The sequence below is a fragment of the Euprymna scolopes genome, chromosome 2 (genome assembly GCF_053919585.1).
Source record: "Euprymna scolopes isolate OS-2025 chromosome 2, ASM5391958v1, whole genome shotgun sequence".
Taxonomy (NCBI): Eukaryota; Metazoa; Mollusca; class Cephalopoda; order Sepiida; family Sepiolidae; genus Euprymna; species Euprymna scolopes.
In genome coordinates, this window is record NC_136483.1 from 126,633,958 (window position 1) to 126,655,401 (window position 21,444).

General features: G+C 35.9%; 1 protein-coding gene across 3 annotated transcripts in view; it reads left to right on the forward strand.

The window, feature by feature from the left end:
- The first annotated feature begins 3,396 nt into the window (after positions 1-3,396).
- The window catches only part of LOC145295982 (E3 ubiquitin-protein ligase RNF123-like), a 911,347-nt gene continuing 893,299 nt past the window's right edge, over positions 3,397-21,444 (forward strand). For 2 of the 3 annotated variants that reach the window (XM_080141929.1, XM_080141938.1), the window contains exon 1: positions 3,399-4,538. In XM_080141929.1, coding sequence (XP_079998055.1) covers positions 4,409-4,538 — 130 coding nt within the window. In that variant the 5' untranslated portion in view covers positions 3,399-4,408. Of the gene's footprint in view, positions 4,539-21,444 lie in introns of all 3 variants that reach the window. The other variant, XM_080141948.1, reaches the window with a different exon arrangement.

The following is a 21,444-nucleotide window of genomic DNA, read 5'->3' on the forward strand; positions in this document are numbered from 1 at the left end:
AGAGTGGGCTAAAATTACTACTGAAGAGTGCAACAACTTGGTTGTAAACTATGAAAAGCGACTGAGGAAGGTAATCAAGGCCAAAGGCTATACAATTGATTATTAAATAAATCGTGCCAATAATTTTGAACAAGGGTTTTTTGCAATTATGTTTGTTGTTCCTTTGTTATTTATTTTTTCTAAAATCCGATTGCTGCATCGGAAAGGCCAGTTAAAAATACATAATATACTTTGTTATTTTCTTTAATTTAATCCCTTTTTTAGAATTTATTAGACAAAATTTAACTTTTATTTTACCGTGCCAATAAATATGATCATCACTGTATATATATATATATATATATATATATATATATATATATATATATATATATATATATATATATATATATATATATATAAGAAAATAGTTAATAAAACATGTTAAAAAACACTTTGAAAAAGCGTTAAAAACATATTTAATTTGAAAAGGAAACACTATATATATATATATATATATATATATATATATATAAAAATTTAATTAACTTTCTGGATTTACATTTTTGGATTTTACTGTCATTGGATAATTTACCTTTCACCAGACTATCCATTGACGTGAAATCACCCTTTTCGTCACCATATTCCCATTGCTTCACTTTTTGTTATCAAGTATGATCTTTGACTTACTTGCAGTTTCATCAAATACTTTTGTATGCAAAATCCGATCCCGCATTTTGCTAATTCCTACCCTCTCATGAGAAGGAAAGTATTTCTTCGAAACTCCGTCGATAAAGGACTATCCACTTAAGTGTTTCCTTTTCAGATTAAATATGTTTTTAACTCTTTTTCAAAGTGTTTTTAACATGTTTTATTAACTATTGCTCTTATATATATATATATATATATATAATTTTTTAATTTTTTATCGAGCACTTTTATCGGGTTTTTTTTACCTTATTTCCCTTGACAAGAAATATATATATATATATATATATATATATATATATATATATATATATATATATATATATGAGCAAACAATACGTTAAAAAACACTTTGAAATGAGTTAAAAACATATTTAATCTGAAAATAATATTAAGAAAAGAAAAATAAGATGTGCTTTTCACTACTTAGTTATGTCTCGGAAGTAGAGTGAAAAGCACATCGTATTTTTCTTTTATTAATATTATTTTTTTCCTTGTACACATTTTTATGAATTATTCCATGGATTTTTGCCTTTGGATTATTATGGACCATCTTCTTCCAATTACGGGATTTCCTTGGATTTTACTTGTACAAATGGAAATTCTTTTAACTTTCTTGAAGTTTTACATTTGGATTTTACCGTCACTGGATTTTTTATCTTCCACCAGACTATCCATTCATGTGTAATCACCTTTTTCTTTACCATATTCCCTCTGCTTAACTTATTTTGTTTTCAAGTAAGATCTTTGACTTACTTGTTGTTTCATCAAATACTTCTGCATGCAAAATCCGATCCCTCTGATGAGAAGGAGAGTATTTCTTCGAAACTCCGCGGATTAAGGACTATCCATTTATCTAGTATTTCCTTTTCAGATTAACTATGTTTTTAACTCATTTCAAAGTGTTTTTTTTAACATATTTTATTAATTGTTTGCTCATATTATAAGCTCTATTTCCTATTTGGTTTTATCGAGCTTTTATATCTGGCTGAGATAATTTTATAAATATTAATTCTTTAATATTTATAATTTACTTTAATTTTACCATCTTGGATCATTTAGGTAAATTCAATTGTAATTTTCATTATATATATATATATATATATATATATATATATATATATATATATATATATATATATATATATATACATACATATATATATATACATACATATATATATATATACATACATATATATATACATACATATATATATATACATACATATATATATATACATACATATATATATATACATACATATATATATATATACATACATATATATATACATACATATATATATATACATATATATATATATACATACATATATATATACATACATATATATATATATATATATACATACATATATATATACATACACATATATATATATATATATATATATATATACATACATATATATACATACATATATATATATATATACATATATATATATATATACATACATATATATATATATATATATACATATATATATATATATATATACATATATATATATATATACATATATATATATATATATATATACATATATATATATATATACATATATATATATATATATATATATATATATATATATATATATATATATATAGTATTTAACTCGAGGACAGAGAACAGTTTTAGCAAAAAGCCCAGTTTTTCACATGGTAGAAAATCCATTCCCCCAAAAACAAACATCTCGGATTTTTTTTTTGGGGGGGGGGGGAATTGCCGAAGTCCAGAAGGATTCCTCTTTCACTGACTTAGAAGAGAAAGATTAAGTATAGTAAAAGAGATATTACACTTTAATGTTAATTCTCTTTATTTTCCAATGGTTGAGATTGATTGGTTAATTTAAGTCACATGAGGTAAATCCTTGGTTGTGATTGGTGGCCGCACTGGCGGACGTACTATGAATTTATTTAAACAAAAAAGATTCTTGAAGTAATTCCAAAGATGGTTCTAATGCAGTAATAATGCACTTACTGATTCGTGCTATTTTTTAAAATCGTATTTCCAAGTTTAATTAAAGTTTTATGATAAGTTTTTTTTTATTCAATTGTTAGGTTAACGTATAGAATAGGTACAAAACACCCTCCCTTCCCCATGTTAAGAATGCCTTTTTAAATAATAACATTATTATTTCAGCACGGATCAATAAGTGCATACCCCAAAGATAAATGATTCACAAACGAGAATAGCAAATTCCAATGAATAACTGAATTACTAAGACCCAAAAAAAATGCATGAGTAGATAACGGGGGAGGGGGTGGGCAGAAACCACAAATGGATAAAAGAATGGTTAAGTAAAAAGTCAAGACTTATTGCATTAATCGTAATAAACAAATAGTTCTACACAACATAGTTCTAAATGTAATTTGCTTTTCTTACAAAATCTAACCATCTTTTCCCCTAAATACACTAAATATTACATAGGAAAGAAAAAAACGAAGAATTGTGGAAAAATGTTATTTATATTTTAATCTTTAAAAAAAAAAAGAAAAGATCCATCGTTTGTGAACAAATTAAGTCTGTTGATGTACCTATTTACTATGCCTCCCCACTGGACAGAGTTAGACACCAGGGTCGTTTTTTAACGTGGAGAAAAGGTACAAAAATAAGTCTGTTGATGTAGCTACATTATATTGTTACGTAGGTCCCAGTTGACAACTACTTCCGGGTCATTCACGTCAATGCAATGGTAAGAGGAAGAATTTTAGAGAGAGTAGGTGTCCGCCCCCCAACCCCCACACTCCTTATACATTTTCGAACACTAAAAACAGAATCGTGTTTATCGTTTTGAAAATGCAACATTAAAATTTGTAAACGGAATCAGGTTTCAGTATCGATACGTTTTCGTTACATCTAAAATCTACACCTTTTCTTTTGTGTTTCTAGTTTAGAGTTGAGCGGTCTAAAAGTGGAGTATCAGTTTGTAATTGATTCGATATGCAAACTTGAACTTCCACTTTTTAAATGCTGCAATGCTGCATACGTATTGAATTTACAAAAAGCTTAAAAACTATATAAATGTGGTGTTCATGAATTTGTGAAATTAAATTTAAAAAATAGTTATTAATTTATTTGTTCGAGGCAATTTTAGTCATAGTGATTATAAAAAAAAATTATCGCATTTCAACTCCTTGAAAAAAAACTTGGCCTTTTGTGGGCTTGTTTTTGTGTGAGAAAGAAAAATACGATTTGATTAAAGGAGGAAAAAAAAAAACAGGGGGAGACAAGAAAGTAAGTAGTCAGATGTGTTTGTGTGCGTTGCTGAGGAAGTCTTGAAGTAGAAACGCGCACCTTTTGCTATGCAAGAAGCATTTCTTTTTGTTTTTTCGGGTCGAACTGAAAAAGAAAAGAGTTTATTTTCTGGAGGGAAATTAATCACAAGCATTGGAATGATCAACGATGATGCATAACGTTTCTTCAATCACAATAGGAGAAAGTGGATCATTAAACGAGGTTTCAGTTTGTCTGAGTGTGATTTGTAATAATAATAATAATAATTATTATTATTATAACCTGTTCGACGGAGCCGCTTGGAAATTAAAAAAGAAAAAATAACAACAGCACACCTTATTCATTTTATTAAACAAACAAAAACCTGTAAACTTCGAGTTTATCTTAACTCATAATAATTTTTCGGTTAGTTCTGAGTTGGGGGAGAAAAAAGTGAATGCATTTTACAATCTGATGGCTGATCCAAAGAAAACACCGACATGCCCGCTCACCGAATATGTTCCTGCTAAAACCAGTGGTGGCGGATTACAGAATAACCCTAACCCACCTTCACAGCACCATAAACACACCAGGAGTTCAATGGGTAAGAATAATAAGCATATGATATATCTATGTATAAGCAAGTGTATTTTATTTATTTATTTTTTATAAGTGTTCAGATTTAAAGATATCTTATAATTTAAAGCGTGATCTTCGCTTCGTATACGTAATAAACACTATTTGTTGTGTACTAACGAGTAGTGCATTTTTTTGGGGGGGGGGGGATAAATACGCATTTATACTAACGTTTTATTATTATTTTTTGGTACTCATTTACTTATTGATCCGTGCTGAAATAATAACGTTATTATTTAAAAGGCCATTCTTAACATGGGGAAGGGAGGATGTTTCGTACCTATTCTGTACCTTACAATTGAATAAAAAATCATATAACACTTTAATTAAACTTGGAAATACGATTTAAAAAATAGCACGGATCAGTAAGTGCATTAGCACCGTTATTATTATTATTATTTTAAGATCAAAAACGATTTTTCAATCGGTTGTTCACGTGTACGAGCGTACCCCCCCCCCTACGTATGTTTTTATTTTTGTTCTTTCAATAAAATAAATGAATGTAAAATAAATCAATATTTTAATATTTATAGAGGTTGCTCAGTTTCTAGGTACGGGCAAAAATGGACGGACAAAAATGGGGGATTTAGTTTTGAAAGCCGATTTGTCATCATTTTTTTATTTATTTATTTTTTTTTTTTGTAGATTTCCGACTACTTTTTGATTGTATTTGAAAGACAAAAGACTAAACTTAATTTCCAAAAGGAAAAAAATATTTGTACACGTGAAAAAAAAAGAAAAGTTATGAAAATGTTTTCACTGCGAGCTAGCAAATTCAACTAAATTTTGAAGTTAAATAAATTTATTGTAAAAAAAATCTTTTAAAAGATAAATATTAGTTTTCTGGGTCTATTTCAAAGATAATTAGTAAAGTCCTAAGATATTGAATTTAATAAAAAAAAACAAAAAACACCTTGTTTGTACAAAACATAAATTAATTAGCCGAAAACCGAGTGATTCTGGCGATCGCAAAACGCAACAAACTAAAATTTTGTAAACACGAAAATTACGAAGGCCCAAAATTTTAGGCAGTCGAAAGACTGGAAATGACGCCATGTAATTAAAAGGGAGGAAGTTCTTTTTTTTTCCCCCAGTCGCGCATCCGTACATTTCTTTTCTGAACATTTGTATTAATTTTTACATTTTTTTTCTATGTTCCTGTTTTTAAATTATTATTTTTTAATTATTGTTCAATATTATATAAAAAATATGTTACGCCGAAACATTTATATTCTTGCGAGCAAGGAAATTATTAAAATCTTGCATATAAAAATTGTGGTAAACCCGTAATTAAAAAAAAAAAAAGAAAAAAAGTAGAAATATTTTTTCAATTATATTTTTTTTGTGTGTGTGTAAATATTAAATAAGCAATGCCTGATTCAATGGTAATATCGGTAGTCCGAGAAATTCATTTTTCTTCGAGTTATATAGAATTCATTAATACGGATTTAGGGGCTTTTTTCGTTATGTTCCTATAAAAATTATTCTATTTTTATTGTTACAAATTACGATGCTTTATTTATATAAAAAAAAATCGTTTATTTTTTTATTTACTACTGAAAACCATAACTTTAGTAAAGGTATTTTTGTTTAAAGAAAATAATACATTTCCATTCGGATTTAAATAAAAATAATTAGTTCATTATATTCCGCGATCATCATTTGATAAATACTGAAAATTTCATTAAAATTGTTTAATTTCCTGATTTTTTGGTGATTTTTTTTTTTTAAGTAAAGGGAGGGGTCAAAGTGTTTATACATTTTGAGCATCGGCATTCATTTTGCCCGTACCTATCAGTTTCTAATGCAACGTTCTAGTAAATCAATCAACCATTTTAGAACCACTCGGCGTTTTTTTAGGCCAAATTGTTTTTATTTTTTTAATAAGCAATCTTCAAATTTCGTCACCCGACATTAATAATTTTTAAATTATAGAAAAACACTTTGGTATATTTACATGTGTGCACAGTTTCTAATACAATAAATCGATCCCCCATAGTAGAACCACTCGACCAGAACACGCACACCCCTCTTAGAGGATTTTTCTTCATTTATCAGTCTAATGGTCAACGTATGCCAAAGTACTAACTAAAGACATACCTTTGTAAAAAGTAAATTTTTAGGGGTATTCGGGTTTGTTTCGAAGAAATATCACATTTAAATTTGTCACCGACAAATGGTTTTCATAATATTAAAACCGTTTTTATCCAGTGTATTCCGTATTGTTCGTAAGAAATACAACCGCCATCTTTCTTGTTTAGGCCGGCCACACAGTTTTAGTAGCCGGTCCGTGATTGGTTAATTTTGAACGGGTCAAGTAAATTGCTTGCCGCCCTTTTTTTTTTTTTTTTTTTTTGTATCATAATTTTATTTTTCAGTCTAGCAGAAATTCGGCATCGGGATAGACTCAACACAGCGGCTCTCTCTCGAGGGAGCCAAGACAATTCCTTCATGAACACCAAACAGTTGGTGAATGAAGGACACATCTCTACAAGCAGAGACAACTTATATTGCTGTATTTATCCAAATTGAGGATGGCATTCAAGAACTGTTCTGCATGTTTATTTACCAAATATTGGATCTTATCTCATTTCATCTTGAGTCCCAAGGGGCTCACATTATGCCTGATTATAGGCGCCATCATTCCCGCTGAGTTTACCATGAACATTCATGGATCCTTCCAAAGGAACAACAAACTAACATTCCGACAATAGGAATTTGAACTAAAGGCTCCATGCGTATGGAAGCAAATCGGGCCACCGTTTTGCAAAAGGACTATACCAGAACCAAAGGACTTTCATTGCTGTTATTTGTGAATAAAATTTGAGAGTACTCATGCACTTATTGATCCGTAACATTATTATTGGGCTGGTAAATAATAAAACAAAATGAACCAAATACAATAAGCAAAAGTTCAGCTAGAATTCGTCACTGTCAACTTTCTCTCTCAACTTCCCAGCACGTGTTCTCCCACTGCCTCTGCCAACAGGCATTTTATTAAAAAACTGATCTCATTCCATTTGCATACGTGTGCAGTGGAAGATGAGATCTTGTGAGATTCTACGAGACTACACCTTATCAATCCATGGCTGCCATCTTTAATTTCTCTTTCTCTCAGATCCCATCCGAAGGTAAGTTGTATGACCGCATAATACACACACACACACACACGTGTGCGCTTCTTTGATTATTACATTCAACTCTACACTTCCCTCCCCCCCCCCGGTCTCCGGACCACACATGTAGCATGGTGGACATGGTCGTTTGTTGCAGACCCTCCTACGAAGGGGGATTGGCTAGACTACTTCATCTTCATTGGAGCTCTCAGAAGATGCGTCGAAACCATTGGCATCAGTGTTAGGGCATACAGTCATACCATCAGGCTGGATTTCTTCATCTTCATCGGAGGTCTCAGAAGGGGTGCTGGAACTGTCAGCGTTGGGGTTTGCAGTTGTACCATCGCGGGGAATAGGACGGATCTACAGGTCATCGTTGGATGATTCACCATTACTGTTACTCACCAACTGGTTCGAATTCAGGGTAGGCCGGATATCTTTCACATGGCGTGGGGTACCATTGACTACCACAGCTTGCTCACTGATGATGCCAGTGATTCGCCCTCTTTGAAAGCTGTTGGTGCATCGATTATTGGGAGGCTTCACCCAGACAGTGTCCCCTAACTCATACGGCCCTCGGGTTTCCTGCCGATCAGGCAGATAGGTGTCAATGTCCTGGTAGTGCACTCGATAGCAATGGATCGCATTGGTGGGTATGCTTGCAGCAGTCATGCCATCCTTTGGAGTTGAATTATATCTATAGACCGCCTCTGCGATCATGTATTGTGTTCTCACTTCGATGGCACCGCTCTGCTATGCCGTTGCCACTTGGTACATATGCAAATCTGTGTCTGAGCTGGATCCCTCGCTTGTCTATGAAACGTCTAAACTCCCCACTGCAGAAGGCCGTGTCATTGTCTGTGAGGATCTCTTCAGGCGGGCCCCCTTTCATAAAATATGGACTCCAATTCACGAATGACACTGGAGGAATCCTGTCTTATTAACGAGTGCCAGATTGCAAACCTTGTCGGTCCACAATCGATCAGGATGAGAAAGTGCTGGCTGCTGTAGTGGGTTATGTCCATACCCAGTTGGCTCCAAGTCGCATCTACTCCCAGCTGACCTTTCCGCCATCTGGCCGGGACGGGGTCGATTGACTGGCATGTTTGGCATTCCTTGACTACCGCTTTCACTGCACTTTTGGACACTGACGGATTGGACAACTGCTCAAAATAACATGTCTATCTCACTCCGGAGTGTCCACTGAGCTGGTGTATCTTCCTGATTTCATCCGCCACCTCAATAGAGCCGGCACATAATGGTACTGGCTCGGCTTTCTTCATGGTGTGATACCATCTCTGTGGCACTCGAGTGAGCCTATCAGCAAGGTTGTAATTTGAAGTGGCCAATACTGAATCTACAGACAGGTTGTACACTGTTACCAGCTTTTTTACGGCCTCCAACCTCTGTCTGCTCAGCATCTCGCTGGCTGCCTTAGTGCGCACCCTGGTCTTGCCTGTCAATGTTTCTGATATCCAGTGGTACACGCATAGTGAATCCGTGTGTATGCATAATTTCCTGACTTTCCATTGGAGTGCCAGGTTGGTACCTTTTATCACTGCATCGAGCTCTGCCAGGTTGATATGAGCAGCATCATTCGCCGGTCGCAACCAGCAGGTGTCCTCAATCGTAGCACCATTCTTCTCCAACAGCAATTGCCAGAGAGCTCGCATCCACCCACACGTTCAGTTTGTCTCCCTGCACACACCAGTCTCCTTTGGCGGGGTCATCGTGCCTTACCCTTGCGATGGTCTCCTTCACCATGCAAACCAACAGATCGTCGGCTGTTTCATCATCCCAGCCTTTGGTGACTGCGCTTGCCCTCGTTTTTATGATGCCTGTTCACACGAGTCCATCCACACACTGGTAGGTGCCTCACAAGTTTTACACACGGAGAATACTGCTCGCCTCGTGAAGACATCGGCCACTTTAGGAACTACAGTTCCGCGCCTCCATTTCAAAGTCCCTCGCTCCTGTCGAACGTTCAGGCCCAAGACACGGACGCCATTCTCCAAACAATCTGGGTCCTTGCACACCAAGCCAAATTCAGCCAGTTTGGCCCTCACACGTGATGATGACACAAGGTCTTCATTCACATATCTGTCATCAAGGTATGCCGATGTCCCATCTTTTATTGTTTCTTCCTGTGACAATACAGCATTAATGATGGTCATCATTATTTGGGGTGCCACATTCAGCCCAAAGCCTAGTCTGGTAAGGCAGTACCTCCTGCCAGCAAACACTACCGTCTGAAATGGCCACATTGTTTCACTGATTCGGACCTGCAGGTATGCTTTTCAGCAGGGACATGTTGGAACCCTGCTGGCGCCATTCTCGTAACTTGCTGGCACAAACGTCATCATCTGCCGTGTACGCATCAACATGCGCATTCCGTTCACAGTAGTCCATCACTGGCCTCACCTTTGCTTTGTTGTGCTGAGCGACTGCCATCAGCAGAATCAGGCCTTTGGGAGGTCCAAGTTTCTCATAGGGGTAGGGAATCAACCAGCCTATCTTGATCCAATCACGAAGTTTCTCTTCATATGCAGGCCTCATTTGATGGGGCACATGGTACTCTGTTACCTCATTTCGCAGTTTGGCTGGTTCCTGGTTTTCCGGCTACTTCCACACGACTGTCCAAGCTTTCTGCTGCTGGTCAAATTCGATAATAAAGTCTGGCTGATCAATCTTTAAAGCAGCGCGCACTGGAACCTTCTCCTGAAATTGTATCGCCCCCGTCTGCGTTATGTGAGCACCACCTAGGGCTCTGATGGCGTCATAGCCTAGAAGAAAGTCAAAGCTCAGTGGTTCATCGAGTACTACCAGCGCTTCGGTGTTAGCTGAATTTCCAGTTTTAGTGCGAATGTTCACAGCGCCCACCCCGCAACATGTCCGCGTCACTCCACTGAGGGTGGTTACTCTAGTAGTCTTTTTCCAAGTGCGGCAGAGGTCCGCACTCTCTATGGTGCGAGAGCACCCAGAGTCGAGGAGTGCTGAGCACAATGTCTCATTGACATAGACCTGAATAGTCGGAAGTGCCTCATCTAATTTCTGTTTGGAGAAGAGGTTGACGCTGCCACCTTGTCCCCGACCCCGTTTCCCGAACAATCCCGGGCCATATGACCAGTCTTATTACATCGGTAGCAGTGAATAGCTGTCAATCGCCACTGGCAGTTCGTTGCAATGTGACCCTGGCCATTGCATCTATAACACGATTTCACCACGCAGGCCGGGCCCCTGGGTAGGTCTATCATCACTTTATGCGGGCTGTGCATCAGTGACTACCGGTTCTCTCATCTCATAAGTATTCTTCATCACGGTCCTGGCCCGGTCTACAAGGTCATTAAGGGACAATGAAGTTATGCTTGAGCAGCTAGCCCACAGGAGTTGCTTTGCTCCAGTTTGGGAGCCCTGCCAAAAATTTGCATTCCAAGGCGTGCTCAGGCAGCCCACCAAACAACACCGTCAACTTCATCAGCTCGGCCAAATAAACGTCGACAGTTTCACCGGGATGCAAGGTTCTTGCCTCAAATTGCATCCCGGTGAAAAAATCTGGTGAAGGATCGTTCTAACTACTTTACAGCACAATTTATGCGCAGCCTTTTGGCTTCACATTTAGTCACAGAAATGCAAGGTTCTTGCCTCAAATTGCTCCCAAGCAGTGGCAGGATTGATAGCGAACGCCTTGTATAATGCCGGCTTGATCCTTTCATAATCCTGTTTTTCCTCAGGACCAAGCTGTTGATATACCGCGAAAGCCCTGCCGGACAGACGTAGAGGAACCACGTGTTCAATGTTCTTCACAATAGGCAATGTAGTTCCACCTTCTCCACCCAGTCAAGTACTGGGGTCAAGCCATCAAATTCTGGTATTAATTTGAGGTCCAGCTTGTCCCCTATTATGCCGAAATACTTGGAAGTTGAAAGAGAAAGTTGACAGTTACGAATTCTAGCTGGCCTTTTGCTTATTGTAGTTAAATGGGCTGGTAAATAGCAAAACAAAATAAAGCAAATACAATAAGCAAAAGTTTAGCTAGAATTCGTCACTGTCAACTTTCTCTCAACTTCCAGCACGTGTTCTCCCCACTGCATCTGCCAACAGGCATTTTATTAGAAAATTGACCCCATTCCATTTGCATATGTGTGCAGTGGAAGATGAGATCTTGTGAGATTCCACGAGACTACACCTTATCAATTCATGGCTGCCATCTTTAATTTCTCTTTCTCGCACATCCCATCCGAAGGTAAGTTGTATGACCGCACGATACACACACATGCGACCACTTTCTTCTTTGATTATTACATTCAACTCTAAAATTATTTAAAAAGCCATTCTTAACATATGGATGGGAGGGTGTTTTGTACCTATTCTGTACTTTAACCTTACAATTGAATAAAAAAACATATCATAAAACTTTAATTAAACTTGGAAATATAATATATAAAATAGCGTGGATCAGTAAGTGCATTAGCACCATTTTGTGTTTGAAAGGTATGCCTTTTGTTTGTGGAATTCATTTGCTTTTGCAGGGAGGAAATTGAGATGTGTGAGATAGAAATTTCTTACATTCTCATTTTTTTGCAAAGCGTAGAAAAAAAAAAACTTTTTTTTTGCAAATGTAATGATTAGTTTTATATAATTTGTGTAAATTCTTGATTTTAAGACGAGCAGATTTTTTTCCATAATTTGAGCAAATTATTGTTGATAAATTTTAACATAATTCTTAGAAACCATAGTTTGTTAACTCAAAAAAAAAAAGGAAGGAATAGATAAAATATTTTTTTTCTGTTTCATTAAATCAGAAAAGTAATTTATTTTGTTAATTTAACTTATGTTGCTAAAAACTAATAAGACATTAATAAAAGTTTCGATTGACGCTATGTTTGCACTCTTAAAAAAGTAAGAAAAAAAATTTGAGAATTCTTCTTACATTTGAAATTGCATTAGATAATAAATTAATTCGATCTTGAAATTGGGGTCGTAAGTTACTAGCGTATATAATTGCATTTTTTCAATTCTAGATCCCACGTGGATCATTTGCGTGACTAAATTAAGAAAAAAAACAAAAAAACTTTGGTTCAGATTCTGTAGACATAAAAAAAAAAAAAAACAGGAATTAAGAAACCGTTAATGATTTTTGTTTTCCGTAATTTAAATGTTTAAATGTAAAAGTCACACATTGAATGCGTTTATTTGCATGCATTGGATATTAATTTGAATTTTAAATTAATTAATTTGAATTGAGGTGATTAATGTTTGATTTGTAATTATGATGCCATGTTTAATGTACACATTAAATATTTTGTGGTTCTGTTGTCAGGTTTCAAAATGATAATGTGAGTTGAAATTTTATTTTAAGAAAAAATCAGCAGGCAGGAAAGAGTTTAATCCCCCCCCCCCCCGCCCATTTTTTTCAGGCATCCTTGGTGTAGCTCGGGAATTTTGAATCCAGTTATAAATGTGCAACTTGACCATATTAAAGCGTTTGCCCTAAATTTGGGGTCGATTAATCGCTGACGGCCATTTCGTTAGTGTGGTTTATTTGTGATTACAATTCCGTTTGGAATAATATTGGCGGTTTTTGCCACCTTAATATTTGCAGCTAATTATATCTCTGTTATTTTATTAATTGTTCTCGAGGGAGGAAATATGGCCCTAAAGGAACTTAGGACTAAATATTTGCAGATAATTATATCTCTATTATTATCTCTTAGAAGTTAACGACCCTTCACCAGATTTTTTCAGGCCCCGAGAAACAATAATTAGAGTTTGGTTAAGGAACTTGGACGATCTGACAGACCTCATTCTAATCAAGACTTCAGAAGAGGAGAAATTGCAGCTTTGCAAGGTTTCAGAAGGGTTTTCTTCGGAAATCGAAGAAAAGTTGCTTTCGTTAAAATTTAAATTTGATGCCCCTCAAGTTATGCAAGCTTCAACGGTTATGCCAGTGAAAATGCAATTGGACTATCCAAGGTTTTCTGGAATGTGCATGGATGATAAGTTTTCGTTCAGAATTCGAATTTTGCACTGATAATTTGAATAAGGTTGACAGATTGTTAGTGCTTAAATCAAAACTGGATGGGGATGCATTTGATATAATCTCCAGTCTAGATGTAACATCAGATAATTATGATGTAGCCCTGAAATTGTTTAGGGAAAATTATTTAAACCCTGATTTAATTAAAAATCGTGTTTTTGAGGAAATTATTCCTTCTCCGTCTCTTATAATGGATTTAAAAATTTTGAAGTCATTTCTTGAAAAAAGAGAGATTTGACTGAACTTGACAAGTCTTATGTGACTGATTTTTTTTGCTGAGGGTTGATCCTCAGGGGCATTGATAGCCCACATATTATTTGCTAAATGTCCTAATGTTATAAGGAGAGAATTGATGAGTAGAAGTGGTGAAAGATTCCTTTCTCTGAATAATATTATGTCCCATGTGTTTGAAACTATGGAATATTTATTAGCCGCCCCGCTTGATGTTCGGCAGGATATTTGCGCGTCAAAATTGGCGTCTTCTTCACCTAAGATGAAATCCAATATGGCGTCTTCTTCCCCACGAGGGGTGAAGACCACTATATTATGCAAGCTGTGTGAAGCTACAGATCATTCGATTAAGAATTGTAGTAAATTTCCTTCCTTCGACGTGAAATGCCGAAGGGCTAAACAATTAAAATTATGTACTCGGTGTCTGGGTGAGCACTCAGATGCAGTTTGTCGTGGAAGTAAGAGATTTCCTTACCCTTGTGCAGTTTGTGGGTTGAAAAAGCCATTTTAATGTTATGCGTCTTAAGAGAAATAAGTCCTTTGTGGGCCGAACAACATATTCTGAACCACAGAACAGTATTTTCCCTGTCCTTAGAATATCAATGAAAGCACATGAACAACCAATCTATTTTTTATGTTTGATTGATACTGGGAGTCAACGATCGTTTTTTGCCCAGGAAATTCTATTTAAATTGTGTTCTGCTAAAACCATAAACCACAAGAAGGTCGATATGACTGTGAACACGTTGATTGACAGTGACTCCTTGATATTGCAGGAGTACAATATATCTATAAAATTAGGTGAACAAAATCCTTTTAAATTTGCGGTGTTATTTTCCAGGGACTTGAATTTAAAATTCAAAGTTGATAATTTTGATAGTTGTCAGTAACTTATCTCAAGAAGGATTCTGGCTCTGTCCTGGTTATAAGAATTTAAACGGAACTCCCATTAAAGGGATTATTGGTTTGGACCCTCTGAGTAAATGAAATAATCTCAGATTAGTTGAGTGTCTTAATGGCAACACATGGCGACACAGGAATTTCATAATTCCGTTTGGCGAGAGCCAACATTTTTTTAATAAAGATTTGAATAAGGTAGAGTCGCTTCCCTTTAATAGCGTTGTGAAGTCCCTTCCTCAATGCAACAGCTATTTAATCAATTCTGTTCTAAATCCGACACTCTCTTATAAGGATGGATTGAAGCCTTTGTTTTCCGAATCCGCAGTTGAACGAGGGGTCGACGTTGCTCACTCTAGACTCATTGGGGATCGATGAAGAGGTTAAGTTATTGGCCGTGGACAAGGAGAAGATAGAAGAGTTTAAAGACTCCTTTGTATGGGAGGAGGGGAAATATTATGTAAATTTACCGTGGCATCATGATAAACTCCCACAGGTAAAAAGTAATTTTGTGCCTTCCTTAAAGGTAATGGAGAGAGTGGCAGAGTCCTTAGAAAGGAAGGGAATGTATAATGAGTACCTCCAAGTGTTTGAGGAATGTGGAATAGTGGAGCAGTTTTTGTCCTGCCTGGAAAGTATGAAGATTATATTTGGGTTCCACATAGACCCGTTATTAAGGAGGGACCTGGAGTGACAACAAAAATTCGTCCCGTATTTAAATGCTCCCTGAAATGTCGAGAAGGGACGTCAATTAATGACGCTGCCTACATGGGCATGAACTTAACTGCTTAATTATTGGACTTATTGCTGGAATTCAGGAAAAACGAATATGTCCTTCTAGGTGATATAAAGGCCTTTTTACAAATTCACCTTAAATCGGAAGTGGATAAAAGGGGTGACAAATTATGTACACGTATAAAACAATTATATTTGGGTTCAATGCCAGCCCCTTCATTCTGAATTTCATTTTGAAATTCCATGTGGAAAAATATGCAAAAGATGCAGCATCGCATGCTATTTCCAACAATTTTTATGTGGATAATCTTGTCACCACCAGTTGTGACGGAGAGTCCCTATTTGCTATTTATAACAATGTTTGTAGCAGATTGTTAGAGGCAGGTTTCAATTTACGATCTTGCAGTTCTAACTGTTCTAAGATACAAGATAAAATGTTGGAGGATGAAACTATTTCTTCTCCCTTCCCAGCCTTTGAGAAGGTATTGGGATACCTATATGATCCTATTCGAGATATGTTCAAACTTTCTCCCACTTTAGTGGACCCTGGGGCTAATACCAAATGGGGGATTCTTTTGCAAATATCAGGAGTATATGACCCTCCATCTATGCTTCTCCCCGTCACGATACAGGGGAAGATCATTGTCAGCTCAATCTGGAAAAGCAAGTTGTCGTGGGATGAGCGGATACCTGAAGAGCTCAATAAGCTATGGCAAACCCATGCCAAGGATCTTAATGACTTGCGGAAGTTTGAATTTCCCAGGCGTGTATTGTCAGAAAATCAGTCTGCCAAATTTATTTGTTTCTGCGATGTGTAGAAAAACACATACGGATTCACCCTGTATGCGAAACAGGGAGTGAATTGTTCTCTGTTGTTCGCGAAGGCCAGAGTGGCCCCAATTAAAGGGAAGTCACTTCCCACTTTGGGGCTATGTTTTTAGCCCTTATGGTAGCCCCTCAGGTTTTGGGTGCTCTGGGGCCCCTTAACATTGATAATTTTTTCCTGATGTCTGATTCCTAGGTTGCACTCTCGTGGGTCCTGAAAGGTAAAGGATCGAAGAAAAATATATTCATTGAAAACAGGATCGCAGAGATCCAAAAATTTTCAGAAGATATTAATATTAAATTTGGCATTCTACCGAAATTAAAATATGTTTCTTCGTTGGAAAATCCAGCAGATCTTATAACTAGTGATATCAATACTTCTATATTTTCCCAGTTATTCAATTTCTGGATGTGTGCTGCCTTCGGCAAAATGCCTGTCGACACCTTGTTTTAGACAGCCAGTTAACTCAAACCCACCAAAAAACAAACAGACGCATTTTGTTAGGGGAAAGTACGAGTATTTATTGGTGAATTAGGTAAAAAACCTGAAAATAAAACAGAAATGACAAGGTATGAGTTTACTGTGACGGAAAGGACATGTATGCATTAAGAGAGCGAGAGAGAAAGGGCTGCATGTAACTAGGCAAGGAGGAGAAAGATTGATAGAAATCTTGCACGACCGTGTCGATATTGGCGTAGACGTAGGGAATGGTAAACTGTTCTAGACATGATAGAATATACTTAGATAAAATAATGTTATTGCAATGAGTAGAGACTGGAAGGCATGAAAAATAAATGAACACGTGAACTTAGCAACAAATGAGAAAACTATAAGATAAAAAAGGGAAGGAAGATTATTAAGAAAGGCAAGGAAAACAAACAAATAAATTTGATTTAAATTTATTTGTGAAGTGAAGAAATAATATTAGGTGAAACCGCGAGAAAGCACAGGCATAATCGTTCACGATTGACAGTTTAAAGGCTTCCAAATCCCTTTCAACTGGTAGTTCACGAAATAAATAACTTATTGCTCGCCTCCCTATGAGGGAGAAATTGACTCAAGGTCGGTTCAATGCAGGGGAAAACCAGTTTCCCAACTGGGGGCACTCGACCTAGCCAACAAATATAGTTGCAGAGAACCGAAATGCTAAAAGAATTTAGCATACTTCAAATATTGCCCCAATAAGAATAACGTCAGTCTAAATAAATTGCTTATTACATGAAAGCACATTATTCTATGAGTAGAAGAAGAGTAAATTCAGTTTAAACAATACAAAGAAAAACTTAAATTGAAACCTACCCAGTTATGTTAGCGGCATGAGGAGCGAGAAATCAACACGTCCTTTTGTGCTGGCAGGCGAACTGAAAGAGCGTGGATTCGAAAGGCCCGCCAACAAGCGGCTGAAGTCTCGTTGACGAGAATCGATAAACAGAGTTATTTTTCTATAAAATTAACCAAAACAATACCTAAAGTTCCTTAAATAGAGATTTAGCGTGAAAGAAAGGAGAAAGAATAAAAAAAAAAGGGGAAAGTTTAAGATAACGTCACAGCAAACGAGAAGTCAAAAGTACGGTGACAAGTAAAATATGTCCCCAATAAAAAAGGTCCTTTTGCAAAACATGACAGGATGTATGGCCCAGAATGGCTCAATAGAGATGGCATTGATTGGCCAATCTTGCCCTTACCTTGTCTAAACGAAACTAATAAAAAAATTGTATCATGTTTGTACGCTCAGGAGACACATCCTTCTGAAAATACCTTCCCGTTGGATATTGCAAGGTATTCCAGCTTATCTAAGGCAATCAGCGTTTTGGAAAAGGTGTTGAAATTTTATGATTTGCTACATCACCGTAGTGCTGACAATTTTAATAGGGCCAAATTATTGCTATTTCCTAATATACAAATGGAGGCCTTCTCTCATGAACAAGGTTACTTGAAACAACCTTCTGGTAAAGTGCCTCCCCCTAAGGTAACTGCCTTAGGGTTATTCCTTGATAAAGATGGGTTAATTAGAACTAGAGGTAGGATACAGAATTCTGATATTTTGCCCTTTGAGGTCAAGTTTCCCCTTTTGTTGGGAAAAAATAATTATTTAACAAAACTGGCGATTAAGGAAGTTCATCTTAACTGTTGCCACACAGGGGTTAATTCAACCCTCAGTAAGTTAAGGCTGTCTGGGATTTGGATCCCTCAGGGGAGACAAGCCGTAAAAGCCTTTGGGTGTATTTGCATTGTATGTAAAAAAAATAAATGCTCTGACTTGTAAGATCAGTATTGCCTGCTGACTTGTAAGATCAGTATTGCTCTGCTTGTAAGATCAGTATTGCTTGCAGGATCAGTATTGCCTGCTCATTGGGTGAACTTAGTTCACCCATTTAAACAAGTTAGTGTGGATTTCACCGGTCAATTTTCCATAAAAGTTAGAGGGGTAAAAGTTAAAATGTACATATTACTCTTTACATGCTTGAGTTTGCATGCCATTCACTTAGAATTATTACTGAACATGAGCACACGCTCTTTCATGCTGGCCTTCATTAGGTTTATCTATTTATTTGGTATCCTTACGCGTGTATATTCCGATAAAATTAAATCTTTTGTTGCATCTGGAATATTGTTATCGAACGTGCTCAAATTGGACGAGCTGAACGAACAATTTAAATCCATTCACATCGTCCATCGAACAATTCCCTTTTACTCTGCCTGGCAAGGGGGAGCCTCAGAGAGATTAATTAAAACTGTCAAGCAATGTTTCAGGAAACTATTGGGCAGAAGAAAGTTGGATTATTTTGAATTTCTGACTGCACTTTCTGATGTGCAAAAGGCAATAAATGACAGACCTCCTCACTTATATTGCTTCTGCCGACAGATTTTAGTATTTTAACTCCAAATCATTTTCTTCAAGCAGGCTATCAACCTCGTTTGCTTATTAATAATTATGATGCTGAATTATGTCCTGATCCCCAAATATTACATTCCCTCGAAATGAGGAATAAATTTGTTGAAAAATTCAATTGTATCTGGCATAATGATTACCTCTTGTCATTAAGAGAAGTCGATGCCAAAATTGGGAGCAATTGTGTCCCCAAGTTATCTGTTGGAGAGATAATGCTTATTAAGACTCCCAACAAAACCAGACAATTTTATAATCTTGGTAAAATAATTAAATTAATTACTGGAAGCAACAATAATGTTTGTTGCGCGGTTGTTCTTAAGGATGGGTGCAAACAGGTCCATTCCTTAAAAAATCTTGTGCCCTTGGAAATTAAGGGTAATGATGATATTGCATCAACTGAGTTTATAGAAGAAGGAGGTCACTTTTTCTGTCCAACCTGTTCTTTTTCTAATGATGGAACATCGCAAATGGTGTGCTGCGATTTCTGTGACAGCTGGTACCATTTCAGCTGCGTGGGAGTTAATCAGCAAGATACCTTAAGGAAATGGCTTTGGTCTAATTGTAAGGATGAAGCTCCTCAGGTCAGTCTATATAGTGGAAATTAGCTAATGTCTGGATGCATGAGAAGTTTGATGTTTAAACTGAAAATTGACAACAGACAGTGGCACACATATATTAATATTAAGAAAGTTTAACTGAATTAAAGTTATAATTATCGAATCTCAATTTGAATTGTCAACAAACCAACATATTAAAGTTAAGAAATTTAACTGAATTAAAGCATATTGAAATTATAAATTTGTCTGAGTTAAGACTTATGTTTATTGGATTAACTTGCTATTTGTCGTTTAGCCAACCATTTTATTAATTAACTTGTATTGGGGAAAAGTAATGATTATCTATTACATTTTCCTCTACTCCTTGCCAGTGTGTGAGAACTTCCATATACAACTGCCATCTTTCTTGTTTAGGCCGGCCACACTGTTCTAGTAGCCGGTCTGTGATTACTTAATTTTGGATGAGTCAAGTAAATTACTTGGCACGCCCTTTTTTTGTATCATGGTTTTATTTTTCAGTCTAGCAGAAATTCGGCATCGGGATAGACTCAACACAGCGGCTCTCTCTTGAGGGAGCCAAGACAATTCATTCATGAACACCAAACAGTTGGTGAATGAAGGACACATCTCTACAAGCAGAGACAACTTATATTGCTGTATTTATCCAAATTGAGGATGGCATTCAAGAACTGTTCTGCATGTTTATTTACCAAATATTGGATCTTATCTCATTTCATCTTGAGTCCCAAGGGGCTCACATTATGCCTGATTATAGGCGCCATCATTCCCACTGAGTTTACCATGAACATTCATGGATCCTTCCAAAGGAACAACAAACTAACATTCCGACAATAGGAATTTGAACTAAAGGCTCCATGCGTATGGAAGCAAATCAGGCCACCATTTTGCAAAAGGACTATACCAGAACCAAAGGACTTTCATTGCTGTTATTTAAGAATAAATTTGGAGTTTGAAAGGTATGGCTTTTGTTTGTGGAATTAATTTGCAGGGAGGAAATTGAGATGTGTTTTTACAGGTCGCCATGTTTATTTTCACGCATTCAATTTAAAAAAACAAATCAACTTTCATCTTTACTCTTTAGTTGATGTTCTAGCGCACATTGACCAAATATTGATTATTGATTTTTTTTTTTCTAGTGTCCAATCGATAATAATACGCTGAATAAAAAAAAAACCCCAAAAAATCGAAAAAAGAAAAAAAAGAAAAACAAACTGCTTTAAAAAGACCAAATTCACAAAATATTTGGAAAATTTGCCGCTATGTCCCATGACAGTTATCCCGCAGGTCATAGTTACCAAGGTACTAAAAAAATACAGCAATAAAAATAAGAAAGAAGCAAGAAACTACTGTCTAGAAGATAAAATAATTTATTGGGGGAAAAAAATGTTAAAAAAGAAAATGATTAAAAAAAAAAAAAGAGAATGTAAAATGTTCACTTGTGTTTGCAACTGCTAAATTTGTCCCTTTAGCAAGGTCCAACAGACCTTAAGTGACTAAATAAAAAAAAAAACAGTGAATAATAGAAGGAAAGAGAGATAGAAAGAAAGAAGTCACTTTCTGA